Source organism: Macaca nemestrina, chromosome 15, assembly GCF_043159975.1.
Source record: "Macaca nemestrina isolate mMacNem1 chromosome 15, mMacNem.hap1, whole genome shotgun sequence".
Classification (NCBI taxonomy): Eukaryota; Metazoa; Chordata; class Mammalia; order Primates; family Cercopithecidae; genus Macaca; species Macaca nemestrina.
Window position 1 is genome coordinate 4,859,362 of NC_092139.1, and position 23,132 is coordinate 4,882,493.

Here is a 23,132-nt window from a genome sequence, read left to right on the forward strand (position 1 = left end):
TAAAAAGTTTAACTACACATACAATTCAACTTTTAAAAATGTATCCGACACAAATGTTGATTAATCCAAAGGTGGTTTGCTGCCGTATTATTTGTAATAGAAGTGTAGGCTCATCAGTGGAGGATTGAATTCCTCGGATGAAGTTAATCCACATGATTAAATAATTACGAAGCTGTTAAAAAGACCGAGCTGCATCTCAGTGCACGTGGAACAGTTTCCATCTCAGAACGGGAGCACGGGGAAAACACCCAGAAGACTGAGCACCGAACACCGACGCCCTCTGCGAGCCAAGGGGCAAGGGGACCCTTTCCCGCCTGTGCCTGTCTCCAAAGGGCTTGCGTTTTTTTACAGAAGCACCCGCTGGCTGCGTAAGTTAAACGGGTATCTTAAATGGAAACGTCTGAAAGAGCCTAGGAATACGCTGTTGGGTACCCAGCTCAGCACCCCGTCCCGGGACCTGCGGTCCCTCCCGCCCTCCGGCACCCGCACCCAGGCGACCCTGCAGGCGACCCTGCGTCCCCTGCCGGGAGGAGCCAGGCCTCGCCCAGGAGTCGTCTGCCCGGCGCCCCGGTCCCCGGAGCCCTGGTCCCCGGTCTGGCTCGCCTCCGCAGGGCTGGCTGGAGTCCCGGGTCCCAGTGGCTTTGGGGACGCATAGCTCGGCGATGGGCTCCTCCTAGTCCTGCCCGCGCTTCCGTCCCTTCCATCCCTTCCTGCTCGCCTGTCCCGGGGCCAGGGCCCCAGTCAAGGCGGCGCGTCTCCTCGCTGGCGGGGGCGACTCCGCTCGCGGGGCGTTCATCAGGAGAGGGCAGCCAGGGAGGATAAGGCCGAAGCGCGGGGACAGCCCGGACCCACTAACCTGAGGGCCCGGCCTGAGTCGCGCCCGCTGCGTCCCCCTTGGCTCAGGCCTCGGGCGATCCGGGCGAGCGTTGGGGGGGGGGCGGGGCCTGGCTGGCGGCGACGCCGATTGGACGCACTAACGACCGCACCTGGCGGGGATTGGACGGGCGCTTCCCGCCTTCCGCCGGCCTCCTGAGGCGCTGCGGCGGTCCCTGAGGGGCAGAGTTGCGACGCAGGGCGGCATCGGGGGCGACTCCACCGACACTACGCGGAGGCCTCCTTCTGCCGGCAGGTTGAGCCGAGTGTCTGGGTGGGCTTCCCCGACGGCGGGGCGCGGAGGGAGGGTGCGGCTTCGGCTTGGTCTTCCAAGCCGGGAGGCGAGAAGCTTCGGACGGTTGAGGTGCAGCCGTTGTGGAAGCTGCCGAGGGGGAGGGGGCGCGGTTCTGCGGCCACTGGGCGGAGGGGAGGCGCCGGGGCGTGGGCCGTGCAGGGTGCGCGGCGAGGGTGGCTCGCGTGGGCGCCGGCCCTGGGCGGGATCCCTTTGGTGCAGGCGCGAGGCTCCCCGTCAGCACCTGCCTCGCCAGCCTCGGCCTCGGGGATGGGAAATGGGCGCTCGGAGCCGCCCCCGCGCGTTGGCGACTCTGTGAAGGTGGCTGAGGCGCGGGGCGGGGCGGTTGGCGAGCGGGGAGCGGGCCTGGGGCTGCGCGTGTCGCCGGCCCGAGGCGGCTGAGGGAGAAGCGGTGGCGCCGGGAGCCCCCTGGGGGCCGCTGCTCGCCTGTCTCTGGGCACCGGAGTGGGGGGGGGGGGGGTGGCGCTGCGGCCTGCGGCGCGTCTCGGGTGTGTGTGTGCTGTGTTGGTTCGGGGGTGACCCTCGGAAAAAGGGGTCACCGTGCCGGCGATGGGAGCAGGGACTTAGCCTTCGGCCTCCTTGTTGCCATTGCCAGTTCGCCTGGGGAAAAAGCGGGTGCGCGCACGACGTCCCTCCTGCCCCGCGCCGTCAGCCCCTTCTCCTCCCTCCCGCCGGCCCCTCCGCGCAGCCGGGCCTGGCGCGGTGCGTGACACGCGGCTCCACGTGCGGCCTCGCCTGGACTAGGCCCCGGGCTGGCCCGGCATCCGCGGACGCGGTGACGTCTCCTTTTTTCTTGTTTTTGTTTGTTTGAGACGGAGTCTCGCTCTGTCGCCCAGGCTGGAGTGCGGTGGCGCCATCTCGGGTCAGTGCAGCCTCCGCCTCCCGGGTTCAAGCAATTCTCCTGCTTCAGCCTCCGGAGTGGCTGGGACTACTTGGCGCGCCACCACGCCCAGCTGCTTTTGTGTGTTTAGGAGAGACGGGGTTTCTCCATGTTGGCCCAGCTGGTCTCGAACTCCTGACCTCAGGTCATCCACCTGCCTCGGCCTCACAAAGTGCTGGGATTACAGGTGTGTGCCACCTCGCCCGGCCTACATTTTTATTTTAGTCATGATGGGAGGAGGAGGACGCCTTCCCTCCCCTTCATTCGCCTTTAATGTCTTTTTGGACACCTTAGCTGTGTTGGTTACCATGGCAGAGGGGACTTTGAATAATCCACTCCTGCTTGCGTTCATTCAGCAATTTTTCCTTTGGGGGAAAATCTTTCCCTCCCCCATCTGCCAAATTGTTTTGTTTGTTACTGTTTTTAACCGTAACCACTTTACTTGCCTGCAGATACACAGTTATCCTCTTACTAGTTCTCTGTGTTGCTCGCTAACCAATCCCCCAGTTCAGTAAACGGGGGCTCAAAACCTGCTTACTTGACACATAAGTCCTCGCTTCTCTTGAAACATTATTATTCTGTTCTCGGTTTCCGAAGTCGTTCTGTTACATAGTAGTAGTTCCTAAAGATCTTTTAAATTGTTTCCTCATGAGGCTGGAAAAATAAGTGTATAACTTTTGTTTCTTTTTAGAGTTAGCTTTCTCTTTCATTTGCAAATGTTTATTTGTTTGATATTGTGGGTAGTGCTGTGCTTTTGACACTATTGTGGCCTGTATACATTCAACTTTGAGGCGTGTGTGTGTGTAACTGGATTATTCAGTTTGCTTTCCTTGGTTTGTTTTTCCCCGACTGACTTCATGAAAAAGTAGATTAGAAACTAAAACCATCTTGTTAGCTTTCTGTGCCTCTTTGGCTGTACTTTTTTCTGTGCTGTAATTAATGTCTCAGGGCACTTTGTAAAATACACTGCTTCAAATTGCTTTAGTTGTGAAAACAGATAAAGCATAAGCTAATGGGCAAGCCTGCCTCAATAGTTGCTGGCCCTAGGGAAAGAGTATAAATGGAGACAACACATTTTATGTATTTAAAGTTTTAAATCAAGTTTTCAAATTGTAACATAAAATAGTCTCAAATTTCACAAACACACTTTCACTGCATCAAAATAGAAAAATACGTGTATGGCTATTATTATTATTGAGACTTGCTCTGTCGCCGAGGTGGGAATGCAGTAGCGTGAACATGGCTCACTGAAACCTGGGCCTCCCACTTCAGCCTCCTATTAGCTAGACCACAGCTGCGAGCCACCAGGCCAGGCTTTTATTTTTGTAGAAATAGGATCTCACCATGTTGCCCATGCTGGTTTGGAGCTCCTGGATTCAAGCAATCCTCTTACCTGGGCCTCCCACAGTGCTAGCCACCAACATTACAGTCATAAGCCACCAGCCAAGGCTATTATTTTTATGATTGAATCCTGAAAAGTATCAAAGATAACTGAATACATTTATTACGGATATCTGATGATGAACTAGTAATCTCTGAATAAGTGATAAAATACTCACATAATTTGTAAGTTACTATATATAGTTCATTTTTATTTTAAAAATCATAATGAAGATTTTTACTTATTTACTATTGACAGCCATGATCTAAGGGTTAAAACTGTAATTACTCAAAATGTGTTATACTCAAAATGTATCAAATTTGGGTTTATATCACAAAATAGGTATAAAAGTATTTTTCTCTAAAAAAATTCTTAAATATTAAAATTCTCATAGAATTGTAATTAATGAATAGTTTCCTTAAAATTTTAACACTGGAATTGCTTATTTTTGAATAATTATGATATTAAATATTTTATAACAGTATATTTATTCACTATTTTAGCATTTGCTTACTGTCTACTGTAAAGGATCCATATCATGTTCACGTAGTTTATGTCTAGATCTACATATATGTTAATATGAATTGCTTGCTACTACAAAATGTTCCTCAGCCACCGTGTGCTACTGTTGCAAATACTGTGCACTAATTTGCTAGTATTTCTAGAGTCACAAATTGGAATAAAAAGAGAAGGAAGAAGATGGGCATTTGGCACTGTTAAGAAGTAGTATCTTATGCAAGAATCAGCTGTATTCTTGCTTTGCAGGGGAAAGATTTGACAATATCTCTTTTCTCTTACCTAAGCACTTGCTCACATGCTATCTTTGTTCTGAAGCAGAGACTAAAATATTAGCATTAGCATAATCTGAAACCTTCTTTGTATTCAATTGTGGCTTCACACTGTCCGACTTCTTTAAGTATTTTTTTTTATTATGGAAAATTCGGACACATAAAGTAAGCAGAATAGTGTAATTAATTGCAGTCCCCTTCTTTCATAGGCATAAGCAAAGGAAGTGTTTCTCAGGGGCCTGAAGGATAGAGTTATGAGAATGAATAATGTGTTCATGGTTATAGACTTTCTGAGTCCTGGATTTTGAGCTCATAGAGATGCCTGTGTGCTCCATAATAAGAGAGAGAGTGAGAAAGAGATTGCACTATGTAGAGTGCATAGCAAGGGCCCCTTTTGCTTTGTCCTAATGGTAGTGGTGATTGAAAGGGTATATACGAGTGTATGTTGAACCTTAGGAAACAGAATTAAGTTAATTTAATCCATTGTATTCTCAGTCCGGACACCATGCTTTACTACACTCCTCTAAATAAAAAATTAAACAATTAAAATTCTTTTTTTTTTTTTTTTGTCTTTTGATCCATTTTATTCCCTATCCCTAGGGTTATTTTCTTTGCTTGTGCAAATCATCCAATGTTCATATGCCCAGTATTTGTATCCTTCTTTAATAAAGTACCCTGTGGTCTTACAAAGACACACACATATCAATAACAGTCATATGAGCCTTTATTAAGTATATTTTAGGTTTTACATAAATTCTATTATCTCTGCATTTTTTTGTGTGTGTTATATTGTGTTTGAGATGCACCGTATTCTGAGATCTTCTTCATTATATTCAGCTACTGAATTCATTTGCATCACTCACCACATTTCATGTTTATTTACCTCCCCCCCCCATCACACTGACAGGCAGTTTCAGTTTCTTGATATTGGAAGAAATGCTTCAGTAAATATTTTTATATTCCCTTTGTGCTTTTGAGTTTCTCTAAAGTGTAAAATTAGGAGTGGAACTACTGTATTATATGGTATTCCAGTTTACATTTTTACGCAATGCTATCAAACTCTTTTTCAAAGTGCAGTTATTTACTTCCCACCAGGAGTACATACATGATTTCCAATTTCCTTTATTCCCACTGTGACTTGGTAGTATCAGTCTCTTTAGTTTTTGCCAATCTGGTGGATGGTGGAGAGGGGACTGGTGGTGGTTTTACTTAGCATTCTGATTACCATGGAGGTAGCATTTTCATTTCTTTATTAGCCAGTTGAGTTTTATTTTCTGAATGACCTCTTCTTATTTTCCATTTTTGCTGGTGGGTTATTGCTTTTTTCTCCTTGATTTGTTAAGTTCTTCATAATAATTCTTTTTATATTAATCCTTAGTCTCTTATTCCATTGCAAATGTCTTCCTAGTATGCTGCCTTTCTTTTACAGTGATGCACAAAAAGTTAAAATCTATTACTTTTTATGTTTTGTGCATTTTGTTTTAAATTCTTTCATATTGGAACATCTTAGTGATAGCCTTCTGTATTTTCTGCTAATAGTTTTTAAACATTTACTTTTTACATTTAGGTAGTTAATTTATCTAGACCTAATTTTTTTATGGCAAAGTAGATTTCTAATGTTATTTTTTCCACATGCCAATTCACTTTTTCCAGACTATTTATTGACCAGTTTACCTTTCCCTGATTTGCGAAACCATATGACTCAGATATGAACTTCCAACATATGCTTGACTATGCATTTGAATTCTGTTTTGTTTTATTGATCCATTTGTTTTCCATTATTAATACTTCACTGTTTATAATTATTTCTTGTGATTTTGTAATATGTTTTAATATCAAATAAGGTGATCTTTCTTTGCTATTTTAAAAGTTATTTTAGTATTAGAGCAGCATTATTCCTCCATACACATTTTAAAAGAATTGGCCAAATCTGTCAAATTATTATTTTGTGTTTTTTACTGGAATTGCTTTGAAGTTTAGAAATTCAGATATTTATTTTAGTGAAGCATTGATGGTTTTATAATAAGTCCTTCCGTTAATGAGTAGGAACAACTCCATGTATTCGTATCTCTTGTTAAGGTCTTTGGTATATTATCTTCATAAAGATCATATCTCCTTTTTTGTTAGATTTATTCATTTTAGTTTTCTATATTAAAAAATTCAATTGTCTGATTATTGCTCATATAAAAGGAATACTATAGATATTTATGCTGAGCCTTGCTGGAATCTCTCAAAGGTCCTCTGACAAACAGCATTCCTCTTTCTTCCTGGGTTCTGACCAATTAGGAAAAAAAAGTAACCTTCATTAGTCCTATATTGGCTAGGTTCATGGGTGTGAGTTTAGGTTGTTGGTTTAGTGAATTTGCTAATACTAAGCTCCAGAATTAAGCAAACTTACTGCCCAAGGCACTGCAAGGTAATCGAGTTAGACCTTTCCAGCCCTGCATTTTTTACCTTCCACCCTGGAAGAGAAAGCTTACTGTATTGACTCCATAGAAAAAGGACGAGCAAAATGTCGACTTTCTCACAGGGGCAGAGCTTCCAGAAGGAACAAAACTGAAAACAACATGAAACTCCTCTTTCAGTTTTCATGTAAAAAAAAAAAAAAAAAAAAAAAAAAAAGGGTGGAGTTGAGCTGAACCTGACTCATTTTCTTTCCCAAAGTTACCAAATACTTCCAGCTCCTCTGTGGTGATGTAAGTTAAAGGAATAGAGAGAGGCCAATAGTATAATCAGCCTTTCTCATAGAAGCTGGGAGTAGGGAAAAGGTATTCTTCCTCTCTAACATTTCCTAGCTTTTTGTTCACTTAATTATTAACCTGTTTTTTGGAGATTTATCTGGATGGTTCTTTTCCTTTCTTCACGAGGCCATTACCTTCTTTTGGGTATTCTCTTTGGATTGTGGAAGAACTTTAGATGTTGACCGTGGAAGATTCTACTTTGGGGTTAGAACAGAAGATTAAAATTAAATTTTAATTTTAATTAATCATAAATGAAAGGCAGAAATGTCATTGTTTATTATACTTCCCATTCCAAATTATCTCTAGATGGTAGAGCCTTTGATGTACTGTACTGAATAAAGGTATTTGGCAATACATAAAGATGTTTCAGCAGTAAAATGCCAACAAATTTGAATATAAAGATCTTCTGTTTTGAACATCTCAGGGAACTTTAAGGTTGAAAGATTAAAACCCTTTACAAGTTAAAGACCAAGGACTGAAAGATTTAAATGTCCAGAATCATTTTTTTTTTGCTTCTGAATTTAAAAGTCTAAAGGCCAAAATTTTTAAGTTAAAGTCCCAAATACGCATTCTCAACAAATCTTATTATGTTCAGATGCAGTCAGATTCTTTGGTGGAGTTGGAGTTCTTTCATCAGCTGTAGCTTGAGCTGTCTTCCATGGAAAGGAAGTACCAGTTATATGTTCTCAGAAACTATATTAGTTCAATGCCAAAGTTCTGGTATACATTATCTTTTAAAGCATTCAAAAGTTAGTAGTACATTATGCTTAGCACATTACTAGACCTGTTTCAACATAGAAAAATTACCAATGCTTGGTCCCTGTTGCAGTAATTTCAGAAAATAAAAAATTTCTATTACCTAGTACTTAGCACTGCTAAAGATCGATTGAGCAGTCTCAGTGGTATGGGGGCAGGGGAAGAGAGTAGCCTGAGATGATGGTCTTCTTTTCTTAAAACTTTCCAGTAGACCAATCTCTGTTGGTTATCCAGAATCTGACTTGCTTCACTTTAATTGAAATGGAGAAAATATTTCAGCAAGAGGCTAATTTTGGCACTACATTTGAGGAATGTTTCTATGATTATGTCACCCTGTGATGGCATTGCTGCCTTATGTGCAGGGGTAACCTGGTCTGCCCTGGTTACTAGCTCTTATTTGACATGTTTTCCTTCCCCATCCAGTACATTCAAAACCTCAACTTTTATTTCTTCTTTGAATCCCATGTTTTCAGCATTCCAATACTGAATTAAGTTTGGGCTTTATGTAGTGACTGTTATGGGTTGAATTGTGTTCCCCTAAAAAGATATGTGAGATTCTAATTCCCAGTATCTCATAATGGAACCTTTTCTGGAAATAGGGTCTTTGCATTTAACCGAGTTAAGTTATTAACTTGTTATTTAAGTTATTAGGGTGGACCCTAATCCAATATATATTTATAAAAAAGGGAAATTTGGATACAGATATGCATAGAAGACAAGGTGAAAATTAAAAGGAAGAATACCATGTGATAAAGGAGGCAGAGACTGGATTTATGCTGCCACAAGTCAAGGAATGTCGGCAGCTACCAGAAGCTTAAGGAGACAGGAAAGATCCTTCCTCTAGCACTTTCAGAGGCAGTATGATCCGACTGACCCCTTTATTTCATACATCTTGTCTCCACACTGAGATAATTTCTGCTGTTCTAAGCCATCCAGTTTGTGGCACTTTGTTAAGGCAACCCTGGAAATTAATACAGTGACATGGAGTCCACACATAGCTGTGAGCAAACCTTTTTCTTGTTGTTACAGAAGCAGTTGGCAAAATTCCATCCCTTATGGAATTTCTCAGATTTATGAAACCTGTCTTACAGGAGAAGGGTCCTCCTTCAATCCATATTTGTTTTGGCTACAGACTCTATCCCAACAGATTCCTGAATGGAAGCTGCTTTTGTTGCTTCTGAAGTTTGTTTCCTTAATACTAGGAGGTGGGATTAGGAAGAATTCCGGCCTATAGACAAACATAAATTCAGAGCTATTATTTCCACAGTTCTCCGTGAGGTTTTGACAAAGTAGTGAAGTTTTAAAGCAGGCATATTGTGTGCTTCACATAATCTAAATGAACACTCATGAACTTCTGGTTTTCTTAAAAAATGAACTCTAACAGATTGATAATCAATTATAGTACCTACATGTATTTGGGAGAAGTAGTAGTCCCAGTAATCCTCTGTTTGATGGAGAAATCTTACCTGTATTTAAAACATTTAGGAATCAAAGATGTTAATTATAACCTTGTTACCAGGGCAATACATTAACAAGTGAGGCAGCTAGTCAGAGTTATAGACTCTTTTGAAGGTGGAAGGTCAGAGGCTATGACATTAAATAGGCTGTGGTGCCAAAATAGGATCCTTTTGTTCAGTTCATATTTCCAAGAGTATGTTTACATAAACTGATAACCAAATAACTTAGTAACTGTTGTGAATATTCACACAAGTGAATAATATATGAGAGATAAATATTTTCATCTCTGTGGCCTACCTTGTTCTCTAAATGATGTTTTCCAACAGAGTTCTTTCTTTTGTTAAATCCCATGCTCATGGATTGAGAAAATCAATAGGTTATTTTATTTTAAGTTCTGGGCTACATGTGCAAGATGTGCAGGTTTGTTACACAGGAAAATGTTTGTCATGGTGGTTTGCTGCACGTATCAACCTGTAAATGTTAAACTCAGCATGCCTTAACTGTTTTTCCTTATGCTCTCCCTCCTGCCGCCCCACCAGGCCCCAGTATGTGGTGTTCCCCTCCCTGTATCCATATGTTCTCATTGAACAATAGTTTCTAATTTTAAGGTTGTCCAACTTAGCAGTTGTCTTTTATGGTTAGAGTTTTTTTATAATCTTATTGCTTATTTCTTATTGCATGGTCATGAAGATGTTCTAATATATTATGTTCTAGAAACTTAATTGTTTTCAATTTTCGTTCCACCTGGAAATGGTGTTTGCGTATGGTATGAGATGGTTAGTATGAAGTAGTGAGGTTTTGTTGTATTTCTTATGAACATCCAGTTGAACAGTATAGATTAATTGTAAAGATTATCTTCCTCTTTCCTTACTGCTTTGTGTTCTACCTTTATTGTAAATCAGGTCATGTGTATAGGTCTGTTTCTGGATTCTCTTCAGTTCCATCTGTGTTGGACTTTTGTGTTAAATCCAACGGTAATAGAGTTTTATTAGCTTTATTTTGGTTAATGTTTGTGTGGTAGATATCTTTTCTTTTTATTTCCAACTTTTTTATAGCCCTTTATTTAAGGTATATCTCTTAAAAGTATAATATTTTTGGGCAGCATATAGTTTTAAAAATGATTAACCTACCCGACAGTTCAATTTTTTCTTTTTAATTTTTGTGGGTACATAGTAGGTGTCAATACAGTATGTGAGACGTTTTGGTACAGGCATGCAATGTTAAATGAGCACATTATGGAGAATGGGGTGTCCATCCCTCAAGCATTGATCCTTTGAGGACAATCTGACTTTTAATTGGAGTTGTAGGGGAGGCAAAACTTTACCTCTTCCCTTTTAGAGTTAAATTGACATAGATCAACTGGAGAAAGCACACAAATTTCTTTAATACAAGTTGTACATGACACAGGATCCCTCATACGAAAATGAAGACCCAAAGAAGTAGTTAGGGTCAGTCAGTTATATACTGAATTGGACAAAGAACAGTTAAGTTGTGAAATAAGATAAGGCAAAGAAGTTTTAGGCTAGGGTAGTTAATTGGGTGGAGAAATGACTAGGAAGATAAGGGTTGGTTTAACAAAGTCTGGTTGTACAGATTTTCTTGATTTTTAACTTTCCCCCCTTGATTATAAGATTACTTCCCTTTTGGTATAGGGAGGACATCTTTCACATGGGAATTTCATTTCCTGCTTTTAGGAAACAGAATGAAGGTCAGAGTGATCTTGTACCTGCTGTTTTTTGTTAAGTGCCCTTGATTTAAAATAGTCAATATGTCAGAGCAGCATATTGGGAGGGTGACATATTCTTACCTCTTTAGAGTATATAGTATATTTTACTTTCAATGTAATTATTGATATGTAACTTTTAATCTATCACCTTACTTTGTGTTTTCTGTTTTTCCTTCTTGTTCTGGGTCTCTCTCTTTCTGTCTCTCTCTCTGGATTGATTAAAATGAAAACATTACAGCCTCCCTCCCCCACTTAGCTTAGTAGTTATATATTCTTTCACTGCTCATTTAGTGGTTACCTTGGAAATGATGACGTGCATTCTTTTTGTTTATTTTAGAGACAGAGTCTCCCTCTCTTGCCCAGGCTAGAGTATGGTGTTGTGGCCATAGCTCACTGTAACCTCCAACTTCTAGGCTCAAGCAATTTCTCACCCCAGCCTCCAGAGTAGCTGGGATTACAGGCACACACCACCATACCCAGCTAATTAAAAAAAAAATTTTTTGTAGACATGGAGTCTTGTAACATATGATATTTTTAAAAAACATTTCCATAATTATTAAAATGAGATGGTAAAAACATCATCAGACTTTATTATTTATAAATGAATAATACTATCAGGCACATGGTTCCTCTCAGAATGACCTTTAGTACTTTGCTCCAAAAAAGGCAGGCAAATAATTACGTATATTCTACAAAGCAAAATAGGGATACAGAGCTTTGAGGATGACTACAGCAATGATTTGCATTTTCTTGACCAAAATAATATTAATTCCTTAGGTGTTCATGGCAGGGAGAATAAATGACCTTTATCTTCGATCCTTGTCAGAAACACACTAGATAGGATTGTTTGAAGTGATTTAATCTATTTTTGGTCCTGTTTTCATAAGCATGGAATCTCTCTTTAGAACCTTGTAGATACTTTCTGTTAGCCATATTGCAATATATTAATTTGCGGCAGTTATTTATATTTGCACCCCACGGTCTTTAAGGATCCAGATAACTTTGGGAAAGTGAGGTCCTCACCTTAACTTCAGCATTCGACCAGAAATTGGGGGTTCTTTCTTTCCTGAACACTCTCGTGGACATATGAAATGTGTTTGGGTTATCTTTTCCTCACTCCTTTCCTTCATATTTTGATCCTGTTCATTGTTAGCATATCTGCATATTCCTTCTTTCTTGAATATTAATAGTCCAAATTTCATGTACACATTAATTCAAGAGTTGTTTTTTTTTCCTTGTTCTCAAAGATGGAACAAGTATAGCAGGGAATCACTGGAATGGGAGATCCAGGTTATTCTTTTACTAGCTTTCTGACCTTTTGGCAGGATATTTGATATTAATTTAAGTAATCTATAAAAAGGAAGAGCTTGAGTAAATGATCTTCAGGCTTTTCTCTAGAAAATTCTTTGATCATATTCAAATGTGTAATTTTATAAACAGGTAAATGTTTAGTGAGGAAGTTAAACAATATTGCCTTTGGTATAAATAACAAATGCTTATTTATGTGTGTAAGATATTTAAACTGTTAAACACATGAAACAGATTGTGAGATACAGAAAATACATGTTTTCTTTTATAGGTGTTTATTTTGTCTTGCTTTTTTTTTTAATGAAGTCAAAATGCCAATAAGACCAGATCTCCAGGTATGTAGTCCTAGACCAAAAGTATTTTAATTCTGAAAATCACCTTTTGTTTACTTATGGGTATTCAGTGTTATGTTTTTAGCAATGACAAAGCTTACATGTTTTTATGAAATGGTCAAGAATAGTTTAAAGTGTCCATTGATTCATGCATAATTTATGCTTGGATATTTTTGTATTAAGTTTTAGAAATTAAGATATTGTATATTTAGGTAAAGTGTAAGTGTTAATAATCTATTCAATATGTATGTAGTTCACAGCTAAACCTGTTTAGTGATCAGGTTGTAGTGTGAACATTTGTTATTAATGAAGTTGTACTTTAATAGCAAGGATGGCAGATTTTATTAAGGTTATAAATATTATATAAGGGTAATGCTTAAGTTATGTTAGCATAATTTCTAAAAGGTGCTTTTGCCTGTCTTTATGCATTTTTTTCTTTACTGTTTAAACACTGTTAAGAGATTCGTAGTCAGGTATACTAGGCTTTTATTCATTGTATTAAGTATTAGTTACTTTAAAGTTTTTTTGATTTTCATCAAGTTTCTGTTGAGTTTGACATAAAGGTGACTTTGGTAATAAAAGATATGAATTGGAAATATTAGTAAAATATTTTTTAATCTGTCTTATTATCAAAGAAATGTAATTTCTAATTCAGTTGTTCCAAATTTAATAGTGGCCATATTTTTTAAAAATAAGTGAATTAATAATTTGAGTTCATTTGAGAGTTTTCATGTGGAAACAGTTCTCAAATTACTAGATTGCATAGGTAATTAATTTTGGTTTTGATACAATATGTGCCATTAAATATATTTCTCTAGCACTTGGAAAAATGCATTGATGATGCTTTAAGAAAAAATGATTTCAAACCTTTGAAAACACTTTTGCAAATTGATATTTGTGAAGATGTGAAGATTAAATGCAGCAAACAATTTTTCCACAAGGTGGACAACCTTATATGCAGGGTAAATATTCATTTTTGCTCAATGGTTGTTACAATTATTAGATAGAACTCTAGTTTTAGAAGGAAGTACTCCATTAGAAAAAAATGAATAGAAAGGCTTGGGCAAGCTCAGTTATGATTACATAAATAAATTCTTATTTCACCATTTGCTTATTTTTGTTTGTTTGCTTGAGGAATTTCAACACATTGGAATGTCATTTCCCAAATAAAAAATACAAAAGTATGTGTTCACATGGGGTTTACCATCAACTGTGGCTGAAATTGGGGAAAAAATACTTCAGCTCTTTGAAGTTTAAACAAGTTGATAGATTTTTAAAAAAACCTATCAGTGTATACTTGATGTTACATAGACAATGCCTACTTCTGTCAAAACTAAAACATAAAAAAATCACCCCAAACTTTAAATTTAATTGATCATATTTAAGGCATTTTCATACATGATAAAAGGTGATTATTGATAATCCCCCCCAGTATCTGAGATTCTTTATGAATCCAAGAAATTGAATAAAAATTTATTGTTTCTGTTAAATACATGGAGCTTTTTAGAATGGAAAGTAGCTGGTTCATTGTATCATAGTATAAAGTTTCTTGGATTTATACAGATTTCCATTTTTGTCCTGAGTTTGTCATTCCCTGACTGTATGACTTTGGGCAGGTCACATTCTTAAACCACATTTTCATCTGTTGCAATATAGAGATGATTAGAATGACCATCTTTCAGGATTTGTGAAGATTAAAATATGTGTGCAATGCTCCTTGTACAATGTCTGTTTCATACTGTTTTGTGTTTACAGAAATTTTAATGTATAGCTTTTATTTCAGGAACTTGATAAAGAGGATATCCACAATGTTTCGGCCATTTTGGTTTCTGTTGGAAGATGTGGCAAAAATATCAGTGTATTGGGGCAAGCTGGACTTCTAACGATGATAAAACAAGGACTAATACAAAAGATAAGTATAGAATATATAACATATTCATGTGAATGAAATATTATAAAGGATACGCTTTCTAATAAGAAATTATCCAAATTGTTGAAAATAAATTTAGGAACTTTATGTACAATTTTGGGAATAAAACATTTCTATAACTTGTGATATATGTTACAAATATAAAGATCACAAGAAAACTGTACAAAGACAGACTCCTTGATAATCATGTGAGTTTAAGCTCCTTAAGGCTTTTACTTGCTTTATTGACTCTTTAACTCCTTATTCTCTAACTTCATTTTTTGTTTTTATATTGTTTATCTGTCTCCCATGCTAGAATGTAGGGTATTGATTTTTGTCTGTTTTGTTCATTGCTACATTATTGGCACCTAGAATAGTATCTGAGATGTATGTACTCAAATATCTGAATTGATTAGGGTAAAATAATATGAAAACTTTTCATATAGTAACAATATCAAAAATGGTCTAAATTGTGATGATAATTTACTTCTTTCTATTATAATAAATGTACCCTAACTAGGAATTTGAAGGGGAAATAAGGATCTGCTACATGGAATCAAGATTAACTCCATCTATTCCCATTTTAAACAATGGGAAAAGATAGTTTAAAAAAAAATCTTTAAAAACATGAATTTATTTTGATACAATACTAAAATTTTAGTTTTAGTGTGTCTTTATTCCTAGGCTTACTGTTTATACAAAGACAAGTACATTCTTAAAATTATTAAAATGAAACTCAAAGTAATAAGTTCATTCCTCTTTTTACATGGTTGCCTGGTTTGAAAAATCCAAGGAGATTATTCAGAGTCAAGGAAATTCAAAAGATGAAGCTGTTCTAAATATGATAGAAGACTTAGTTGATCTTCTGCTGGTAAAAATCACATTGATTACAGTGATGTTTATAAAGCATGTGTTTATTTAAAAAACAATTTGTGATCTCTGTGCCCTGAGCCTAAAAGTCACTAACAGATTGGTTGGTGCCTTGGTTGGATTGGTCTGTTCAGATTGTATAAAGCATTTATTCTGGTAAATATAATTAAATGGTTAGTTAATAAAAAATAAATATGCTATGAGTTAAAATGTAATCTGTCATTTCAGTACCATTTGTAATGGTTTATAATATTGTAATGGTTTATAATATATAGTAACTTGTAAATTAAATATTATTCACTTTTTTTCAGGTCATACATGATGTCAGTGATGAAGGTATAATAAACACTTATTTTCTATTGGAACAATAAATTACCATTAGAGCTTTAGTATAATTTTACAATTCCCATAGTATTGTCCTAGTATTAAGAACCCATTATCTGATTCAAGGATCAACAAACTTTTCCTGTAAAGGGCCAGATAGAAATATTTTAGACTTTGTAGTCCAAGAGAAAAACAATTAAGAATATTATGTAGGTACTTGTATAACAAGAAAGAAAAACAAATTTCTACAAATAATTTATTGATGCCATTGAAAATATAATAGTTGTACAATTTTTTGTAATATAGGTCTACTAATAAGGAAACTTGCATTCTTTTTGTGAGAGAATAACATTTCACTTAATTAGGGTTCAGAGTTAGTGTTTTGTTTGCAAAATTGATTGTAAATGTTCATTTGTTAATCCCTATCTATAATGAGGTTTTATGTATGTCACATTAGAAAATGGCTTTTCATGCAGACAATGCCAAATACTGATATCACTGCATAAGCATGCTTTTAATTGAGCGTGTTCATCACTTGAAAGGCATTAATAGAATTGTTAGGTTCTTAACATTTGCATTTTAGAATGTCATTGCACTGCAGATTAATCACTTCCAATTGAAGGTTATGTGGAAGCTTCCCAATTGCACAATTAAATGAATTTTGAAATGTGGAAATTTCCTTAGTACTTAAATCCCAGAAACACTGCTAGACCTGTAGTTGGAGTTTTGAAAAAATATATCCCCTGCAAATTTGTGTGGTAATGGAGATGTTGCTTCCTGTTTTAACTTTTGACAGTCTGTGAAGTGTATAAAGCAGCATAGTATTACTTGCCTTTCACATCACCTTAGTTATCAGAATGACTTCATTGCAGTGTTCATGATACAAGCATTATTTTTTCTTGTAATTTTGTGCCCAATTCATTTAGAAACATTGTCAACTCTGCAGCCAGTGCTAATTACCAAAGCCATTCAGTATTCAACAATAAGGGTTGAGGATAGTTCTTGTTCAGAAAAATTTTGGTCTTGGTGCTGGATATCAAAAAGTCACAATAAAACCCCACTGCCATTGGACTGCTGTGTGGTAGGGAAAGTCGGAATACTCAGCTTCCGATTCTGACAAAAATTCAAATAACTGACCATGGCTAAACTGACGAGAGTGAGTGATGTTCACCTTTGACAGTACTGTTTTAATAAAAATTTTTTATGTTTAACTAAAAATTAATGAGGTCAGTTTTGGTAAAAGCCTCAGATTTGAACTTTTCAATTTTGAACTATATTTACTTAATCTAAAAAGAAAATACCTCCTTATATGCCTGCAGTTAGAAACTAGATCTAGAGTTGTCCCTTGACAGTATTAAATCAGTCACATTTAGTTGAATGGTGTTTTTTGCAAGGCCAAATAGAATTAGGACTTAATTTCATTCTTTCTCATCCCAAGCCCTAGTGGGCATTCTTCTGAACTGCAGTAGTATATCCTTTCCACTGTTATTTTATTTATTTTTATTTTTTGAGACAGGGTCTCACTCTGTCACCCAGGCTGGTGTACAGTGGCACAATAATGGCTCACTGCAGCCTTGACCTCCTGTGCTCAGGTGATTCTCCCACCTCAGCTTCCCGGGTAGCTGGGATTACAGGTGCCTGGCTAATTTTTGTACAGACAGGATTTTGCCATGTTGCCCAGGCTGGTCTTGAACTCCTGGGCTCAAGCAGTCTACCCACCTGGGCCTTCCAAAGTGCTAGGATTATAGGCCTGAGTTACCATGCCTGGCCCCTTTCTGCTAACTCTTATAAGAAAAGACTGACAGTTGAGAGGATTTGAAATGAACATTTATCAATAATTTAACACTTTTATTCAGGTAAAAAACAAGTAGTGGAAAGTTTCGTACCTCGCATTTGTTCCCTGGTTATTGACTCAAGAGTGAATATTTGTATTCAGCAAGAGGTAAAGTCATTTATTTGTTTGTGTTTTAAAAACTAAAAATGAGAAAGTGAAGAAAATCAATAGCAATTAAATTGAAAATTTATTTCATCTAGGACTAAATTACTTACCTTGGAGTATATGTCTATCATCTTAACAATCTATTGCCTGACATATTTCCTAAATAGTTACTGAAAATTTATAACCATATGGGTTTATATATGCATATAGCTCAAATAGAAATAAATTATACTATCCAGATTTTTGGGGTGCTTAAGTAGTTAAATGCTAAAAATAATCTGTATTAGTATATTTATGTGTGTACATATACTATCATAAGAACAAAATAAAGTAACATTTTTGGCTTCCTCAGATCTTCTAATGGAGTTAAAATAAATATAACTTTTATTGCAAAAAGTACAAGTGCTTTAAGTACAGGAGTCATGTTATATTCTATTTTTGATATTCTATAGTTTATGTTGTTTTTATATTCATTATTTTATACTTTATTATTTTTATTTTTTTGAGAGAGTCTTGCTCTATCTGCCCAGGCTGGAGTGCAGTGGCGCAATCTCAGCTCACTGCAACCTCTGCCTCCCAGGTTCAAGTGCTTCTCCTGCCTCCCTCCTGAGTAACTGGGATTACAGGTGTGCGTTACCATGCCCAGCTAATTTTTGTATTTTTGGTAGAGACAGGGTTTCACTATGTTGGCCAGGCTGATCTCGAACTCCTGACATCAAGTGATCTGCCCACCTCGGCCACCCAAAGCGCTGGTATTATAGGCGTGAGCCACCATGCCTGGCCTGTTTTATACTTTATATATTCTTTCCTCCATCCTACTCCATTCCTATAATAAAACTCAGTGATTAAGAAAAAATTAGGCTTCTAAGTTTATGTGCTTAGAGTATTTCTCTAAATAGTGTTTCACTGAATATAAAGTTAATGCATTATCTTTTTTTCTTTTCTAGATAATTAAAAAAATGAATGCTATGCTTGACAAAATGCCTCAAGATGCCCGGAAAATACTCTCTAACCAAGAAATGTTAATTCTCATGTAATAATCTGTACTATATTGTTTTTATTCTTTTTTTTTTTTTCTGAGACGGAGTCTCGCTCTGTTGCCCAGGCTGGAGTGCAGTGGTGCAATCTCGGCTCACTGCAAGCTCCACCTCCCAGGTTCATGCCATTCTCCTGCCTCAGCCTCCCAAGTAGCTGGGACTACAGGTGGCCGCCACCACACCCAGCTAATTTTTTGTATTCTTAGTAGAGACAGGGTTTCACCGTGGTCTTGATCTCCTGACCTCTTGATCCCCCCGCCTTGGCCTCCCAAAGTGCTGGGATTACAGGCGTGAGCCACCACGCCCGGCTGTTTTTATTCTTAAAATCAATAATTTAAAAATGTTTTATAAGACAGTAAGACAACCATGAGTTTGCATTAATAATGAAACTGATAAACTGTTGCAGCTTTTTAATATAATTTAGTATATGTATATAATTTCTGCAAAAGTCGGTGATATTAGCCAATTGTAAATTTTAGTGAAGTTTCTTTTCCTCCTAAACATGTGGACTTCCTATTTAATTGATACTGGTCCGTTTTATAATCTGTTATTTTAATTCACAGGAGTAGTATGGGAGAAAGGATTTTAGATGCTGGAGGTAAGTATGTCTTTTCAAAATCTAAAATTATTCCATATTTGTGAATAGCAGATAGTATTTTTTAGTTAAAATATTAGCATAGCAATGTGAGACTGAGGTAATTATAAACTTTAGGTACAATTAAGCAATTTTTAATAAATATAAATAAAATTTATCTTTGGGACAAAAATAATTTATGACAGTAGGCATTAGATACATACAATTTGTACCTAATGGTAGACTTATGAATAACATAATAGCTTAAGATAATAGCTTAAATTAATAGCTTAATTTAATAGCTTAATATAATAGCTTAATTAAAACTTAATAGCTTAACATAATAGCGTAATATAATATCTTAATTTTTCAACAGACCTGAACTACTTGTGCTAAGAAATTCCTCAGACAGTATTTTATGAAATTAGGATGTCTAATATTCTTGGTATTGATGTATTTGTTTTTAAACAATGTGTTTATTAAAATAACTTAAAATTTATTTTCTAAGCTTTTTGTGAATGAATTTTAATATGGTGATTTACATGTAGAATAAATCATGGTTTAAAGTACTGTGGGATAACTGTAAACATGTTACATGAGAGGAAAACAGAATTTGTAACTTACAGACAACTGTATGGGTTACTTCGCATTTTATGGCAGTGTCTTTGAATATTTAGAAGTCTCAAATTTTTAAAAAAATTTTACTTATTTCTTCTGTTAGCACACTTGTTATTTGGGCTGTGTTAATTCTTCAAATGATGAGATTTCTAATCCATATGAAGAAAATATTAATAGATTAATAAATTACACTAATATATTCTTATTTCTCTTGTTTATTCTAATACCTTATAAAACATCTGGTCTTTTATGAACTTAATTTTCATAATTGTAAATCAAACATTAACTATTTTTTTAATAGATTATGACTTACAGGTAGGCATTGTAGAAGCTTTATGTAGAATGACCACAGAAAAACAAAGGCAAGAACTGGCACATCAGTGGTTTTCAATGGATTTTATTGCTAAAGCATTTGAAAGAATTAAGGACTCTGAATTTGAAACAGTAAGTTGTGTAACAATAACAGAAATTTGTGAATTTTTAAAAATTATTATAATTTTTTAAAAGTATTTCTCTTTAAAATTAGGATTGCAGGATATTTCTCAACCTTGTGAATGGCATGCTTGGAGACAAAAGAAGGTACAATGCAAGATACAACCATATACTGACAAAGAACTAGAGCTCAAGAGTGAGCACCCAGTGTTGCATCTTTATACATTTAACTTTATTTGTTCTTGTATGTTGTAGTGTAAAATGTTCTTAGATAATTTAAAGCAATGACATGATTTTAGCAAATTACTACACCAGTAATCTGAAATAATTCTGCACTGGCCTTGTTTTATTTTGTACTTTTTAGAGGGAAAAGTTCATTTATGTTTAATTCATATTAATTAATAACTTTGGATATATTTGAGTTGCATATCCATTATTATTTAATGTTTGAGGGATAATAAAAATCTAGACATATTTATTACTTGAATTGCCTCCTTCATCCACATGCTAGAATGTAAATATATAGGAAATAAATCATCTTCCTTTATAATTAACATACAGTAAGTAGGATCTTTCTGAGGGGCATGAAAGGATATGTAATGTAAATTTTAATCATTTTTTTATAACGACCAAAAAACAGAATTTGCAATGCCTGGCACTTTATGGATGTTCAACACAATTATTGGATGAATGAGTTCACATTTACTGTACTTACTAAAGAAATTAAAAGTATTGTCAGGGTTGTGCAAGAAGTCATATTACCTGGATTTGAATCTATAAGTTCCTCTCTTCCTGTTCTAATATTGGGCAAATTATTTAACCTTACATGCCTCAGTTTCCTTAGCTGTTATATAATATTAATAACTACCTCATATGTTTGTGGTATAGATTAAATGAGATAATATGCTAAATATTTAAAATAGTATCTAAGAAAGCATTCTGTGAATTTAACCATTTTTAACATAATTATTCACTTGTATTCTTTTCTGATTTAGGTTCTGTGAAAACATATATTAATAAGCTAAATTAGGAAACTGCTTATATTTGATAGTACACTGTATTAGTCTGTTTTCATACTGCTGATAAAGACATACCGGAGACTGAGAAATTTACAAAAGAAAAAGATGTAATTGAACTTAAAGTTCCACGTGACTGGGGAAGCCTCACAATCATGGTGGAAGGCAAGGAGGAGCAAGTCACATCTTACATGGATAGCAGCAGGCAAAGAGAGAATGAGGAAGATGCAAAAGCAGAAACCCCTGATAAAACCATCAGATCTCATGAGACTTACTCACTACCATGAGAACAGTATGGGGGAAACTGCCCCCATGATTCAGTTATCTCCCACCTGGTCCCTCATGTGGGAATTATGATAGTACCATTCAAGATGAGATTTGGGTGGGGACACAGAGCCAACCCATATCACACACACAAACATTTGGTGCAATCATTTTAGTCAAAATGGTAGATTAAATAGTATCCTCAAAGTAATATGGTTTTCTCTACATAAATGTCCACTAAACATGTATTTTGGAAAGTATTAAAGAGGGAAATATTATTTTATTTCAATTATTATGACCACTGCCTGATTTCCTTTTGATTCTAGGCATGATTTCTATTGCTGGACAAGATATATGCTGTGAAAGCTTATTTATTTTTTTCTTAAACTACTTTTTATTTCAGGGTCTTTACATTTCCTTGTTTATCAGCATTTCTTGATAAATATGAGGTAAAATTTTAACTTAACACATTATTTTAGTTACTGTATGGATTTTGATAGTCAAGTGAATTATGAGTTAAAAATGAATAAGAACATTAAAAATAGTTGTAATCAGATCATGAATATAGCTGATCTAGTATTCTGTATCTGACAGTGATACCAGGAGAAATTTTATGGAACAGCGTATTCATTGCCAAGAATAACTGAAAAATAAAGGCTGTAGTCCACATTTTCTCCTGTTTCCTTAAGACCATTATTGATTTCTCATGTCTGAACCTATTCAAACTAGTACTTTCAACCTTTATTAGCACTTGGAATATTCATGATTTCTTGGAGCTAGTTGATTTTTTATAAAATATTAAAGTAGCATTTTATTGTTTTTAAATTTATCTAAATATTATACTTGTCTATTCTTTCTCTTCTCTCCCCTTCTAGCTTTGTTTTCTTGCTTTAGCCATGAATATAACATCGTAATTTTCTGTTATTTTTAAATCATTGTATATGCCAGTTTTGTATGTTTATTTTATTAGCTGCAAATACCATCAGATGAAAAACTTGAGGAATTTTGGATTGATTTTAATCTTGGGAGTCAGACTCTCTCATTCTACATTGCTGGAGATAATGATGTAAGTTTTATTTCCTTGGTATTATTCTTTATGTATATGTATATATAAGATTTTTACTCACTATAAGAATGTGGATTTATTTTTATGTTTTAGCCAGTCTTTACATAGATTTTAACATTAGCTCTAGTAATTTGATTAGCATAGCGACCTACCAAGCTAATTATAAATGAAAATTACTTCTGATGTTTTATTGTATGAGAAAAAATAATGCTAAATTTTAATACTAATTTTTTTAACATAAGCTTTTCAAAAATGTTAATTCGTGACAGATACAATTTTATATTCACATAAACAAAGTGAACTGACTTTAGAAAAGGGAACAGTTACTCAAATACAGAGGCACTCTATTGAAAATATTAACAGATAGTGACAAGTGGTCCTAACTTAATCATTCATAAAATCTTCTCTTTGGAAATAGGACTTGATTGGGAGTTAATTTTAGTTTTTTTTCTTCCTATGCTTTATCATAGCTGTGCTCAATCTTCCAAATAGGTGTCATATTTTCTGCTGACCTGAATATTTTTTAC

At 36.2% G+C, this 23,132-nt stretch overlaps 1 protein-coding gene across 3 annotated transcripts in view; it reads left to right on the top strand.

Annotated features, from left to right (window-relative positions):
- Positions 1–1,031: 1,031 nt before the first annotated feature.
- Positions 1,032–23,132, top strand: part of LOC105470558 (synaptonemal complex protein 2) — a 68,667-nt gene continuing 46,566 nt past the window's right edge. The window contains exons 1-13 of one of the 3 annotated variants that reach the window (XM_011722647.3): positions 1,032–1,129; positions 12,496–12,559; positions 13,375–13,518; positions 14,340–14,468; positions 15,232–15,336; positions 15,647–15,671; positions 17,516–17,601; positions 18,546–18,631; positions 19,199–19,233; positions 20,129–20,271; positions 20,354–20,406; positions 21,943–21,988; positions 22,510–22,605. In XM_011722647.3, coding sequence (XP_011720949.2) covers positions 12,536–12,559; positions 13,375–13,518; positions 14,340–14,468; positions 15,232–15,336; positions 15,647–15,671; positions 17,516–17,601; positions 18,546–18,631; positions 19,199–19,233; positions 20,129–20,271; positions 20,354–20,406; positions 21,943–21,988; positions 22,510–22,605 — 972 coding nt within the window. In that variant the 5' untranslated portion in view covers positions 1,032–1,129; positions 12,496–12,535. Of the gene's footprint in view, positions 1,130–1,463; positions 1,487–12,495; positions 12,560–13,374; positions 13,519–14,339; positions 14,469–15,231; positions 15,337–15,646; positions 15,672–17,515; positions 17,602–18,545; positions 18,632–19,198; positions 19,234–20,128; positions 20,272–20,353; positions 20,407–21,942; positions 21,989–22,509; positions 22,606–23,132 lie in introns of those variants that run through there. The other 2 variants (XM_011722649.3, XM_071079091.1) reach the window with 2 other exon arrangements.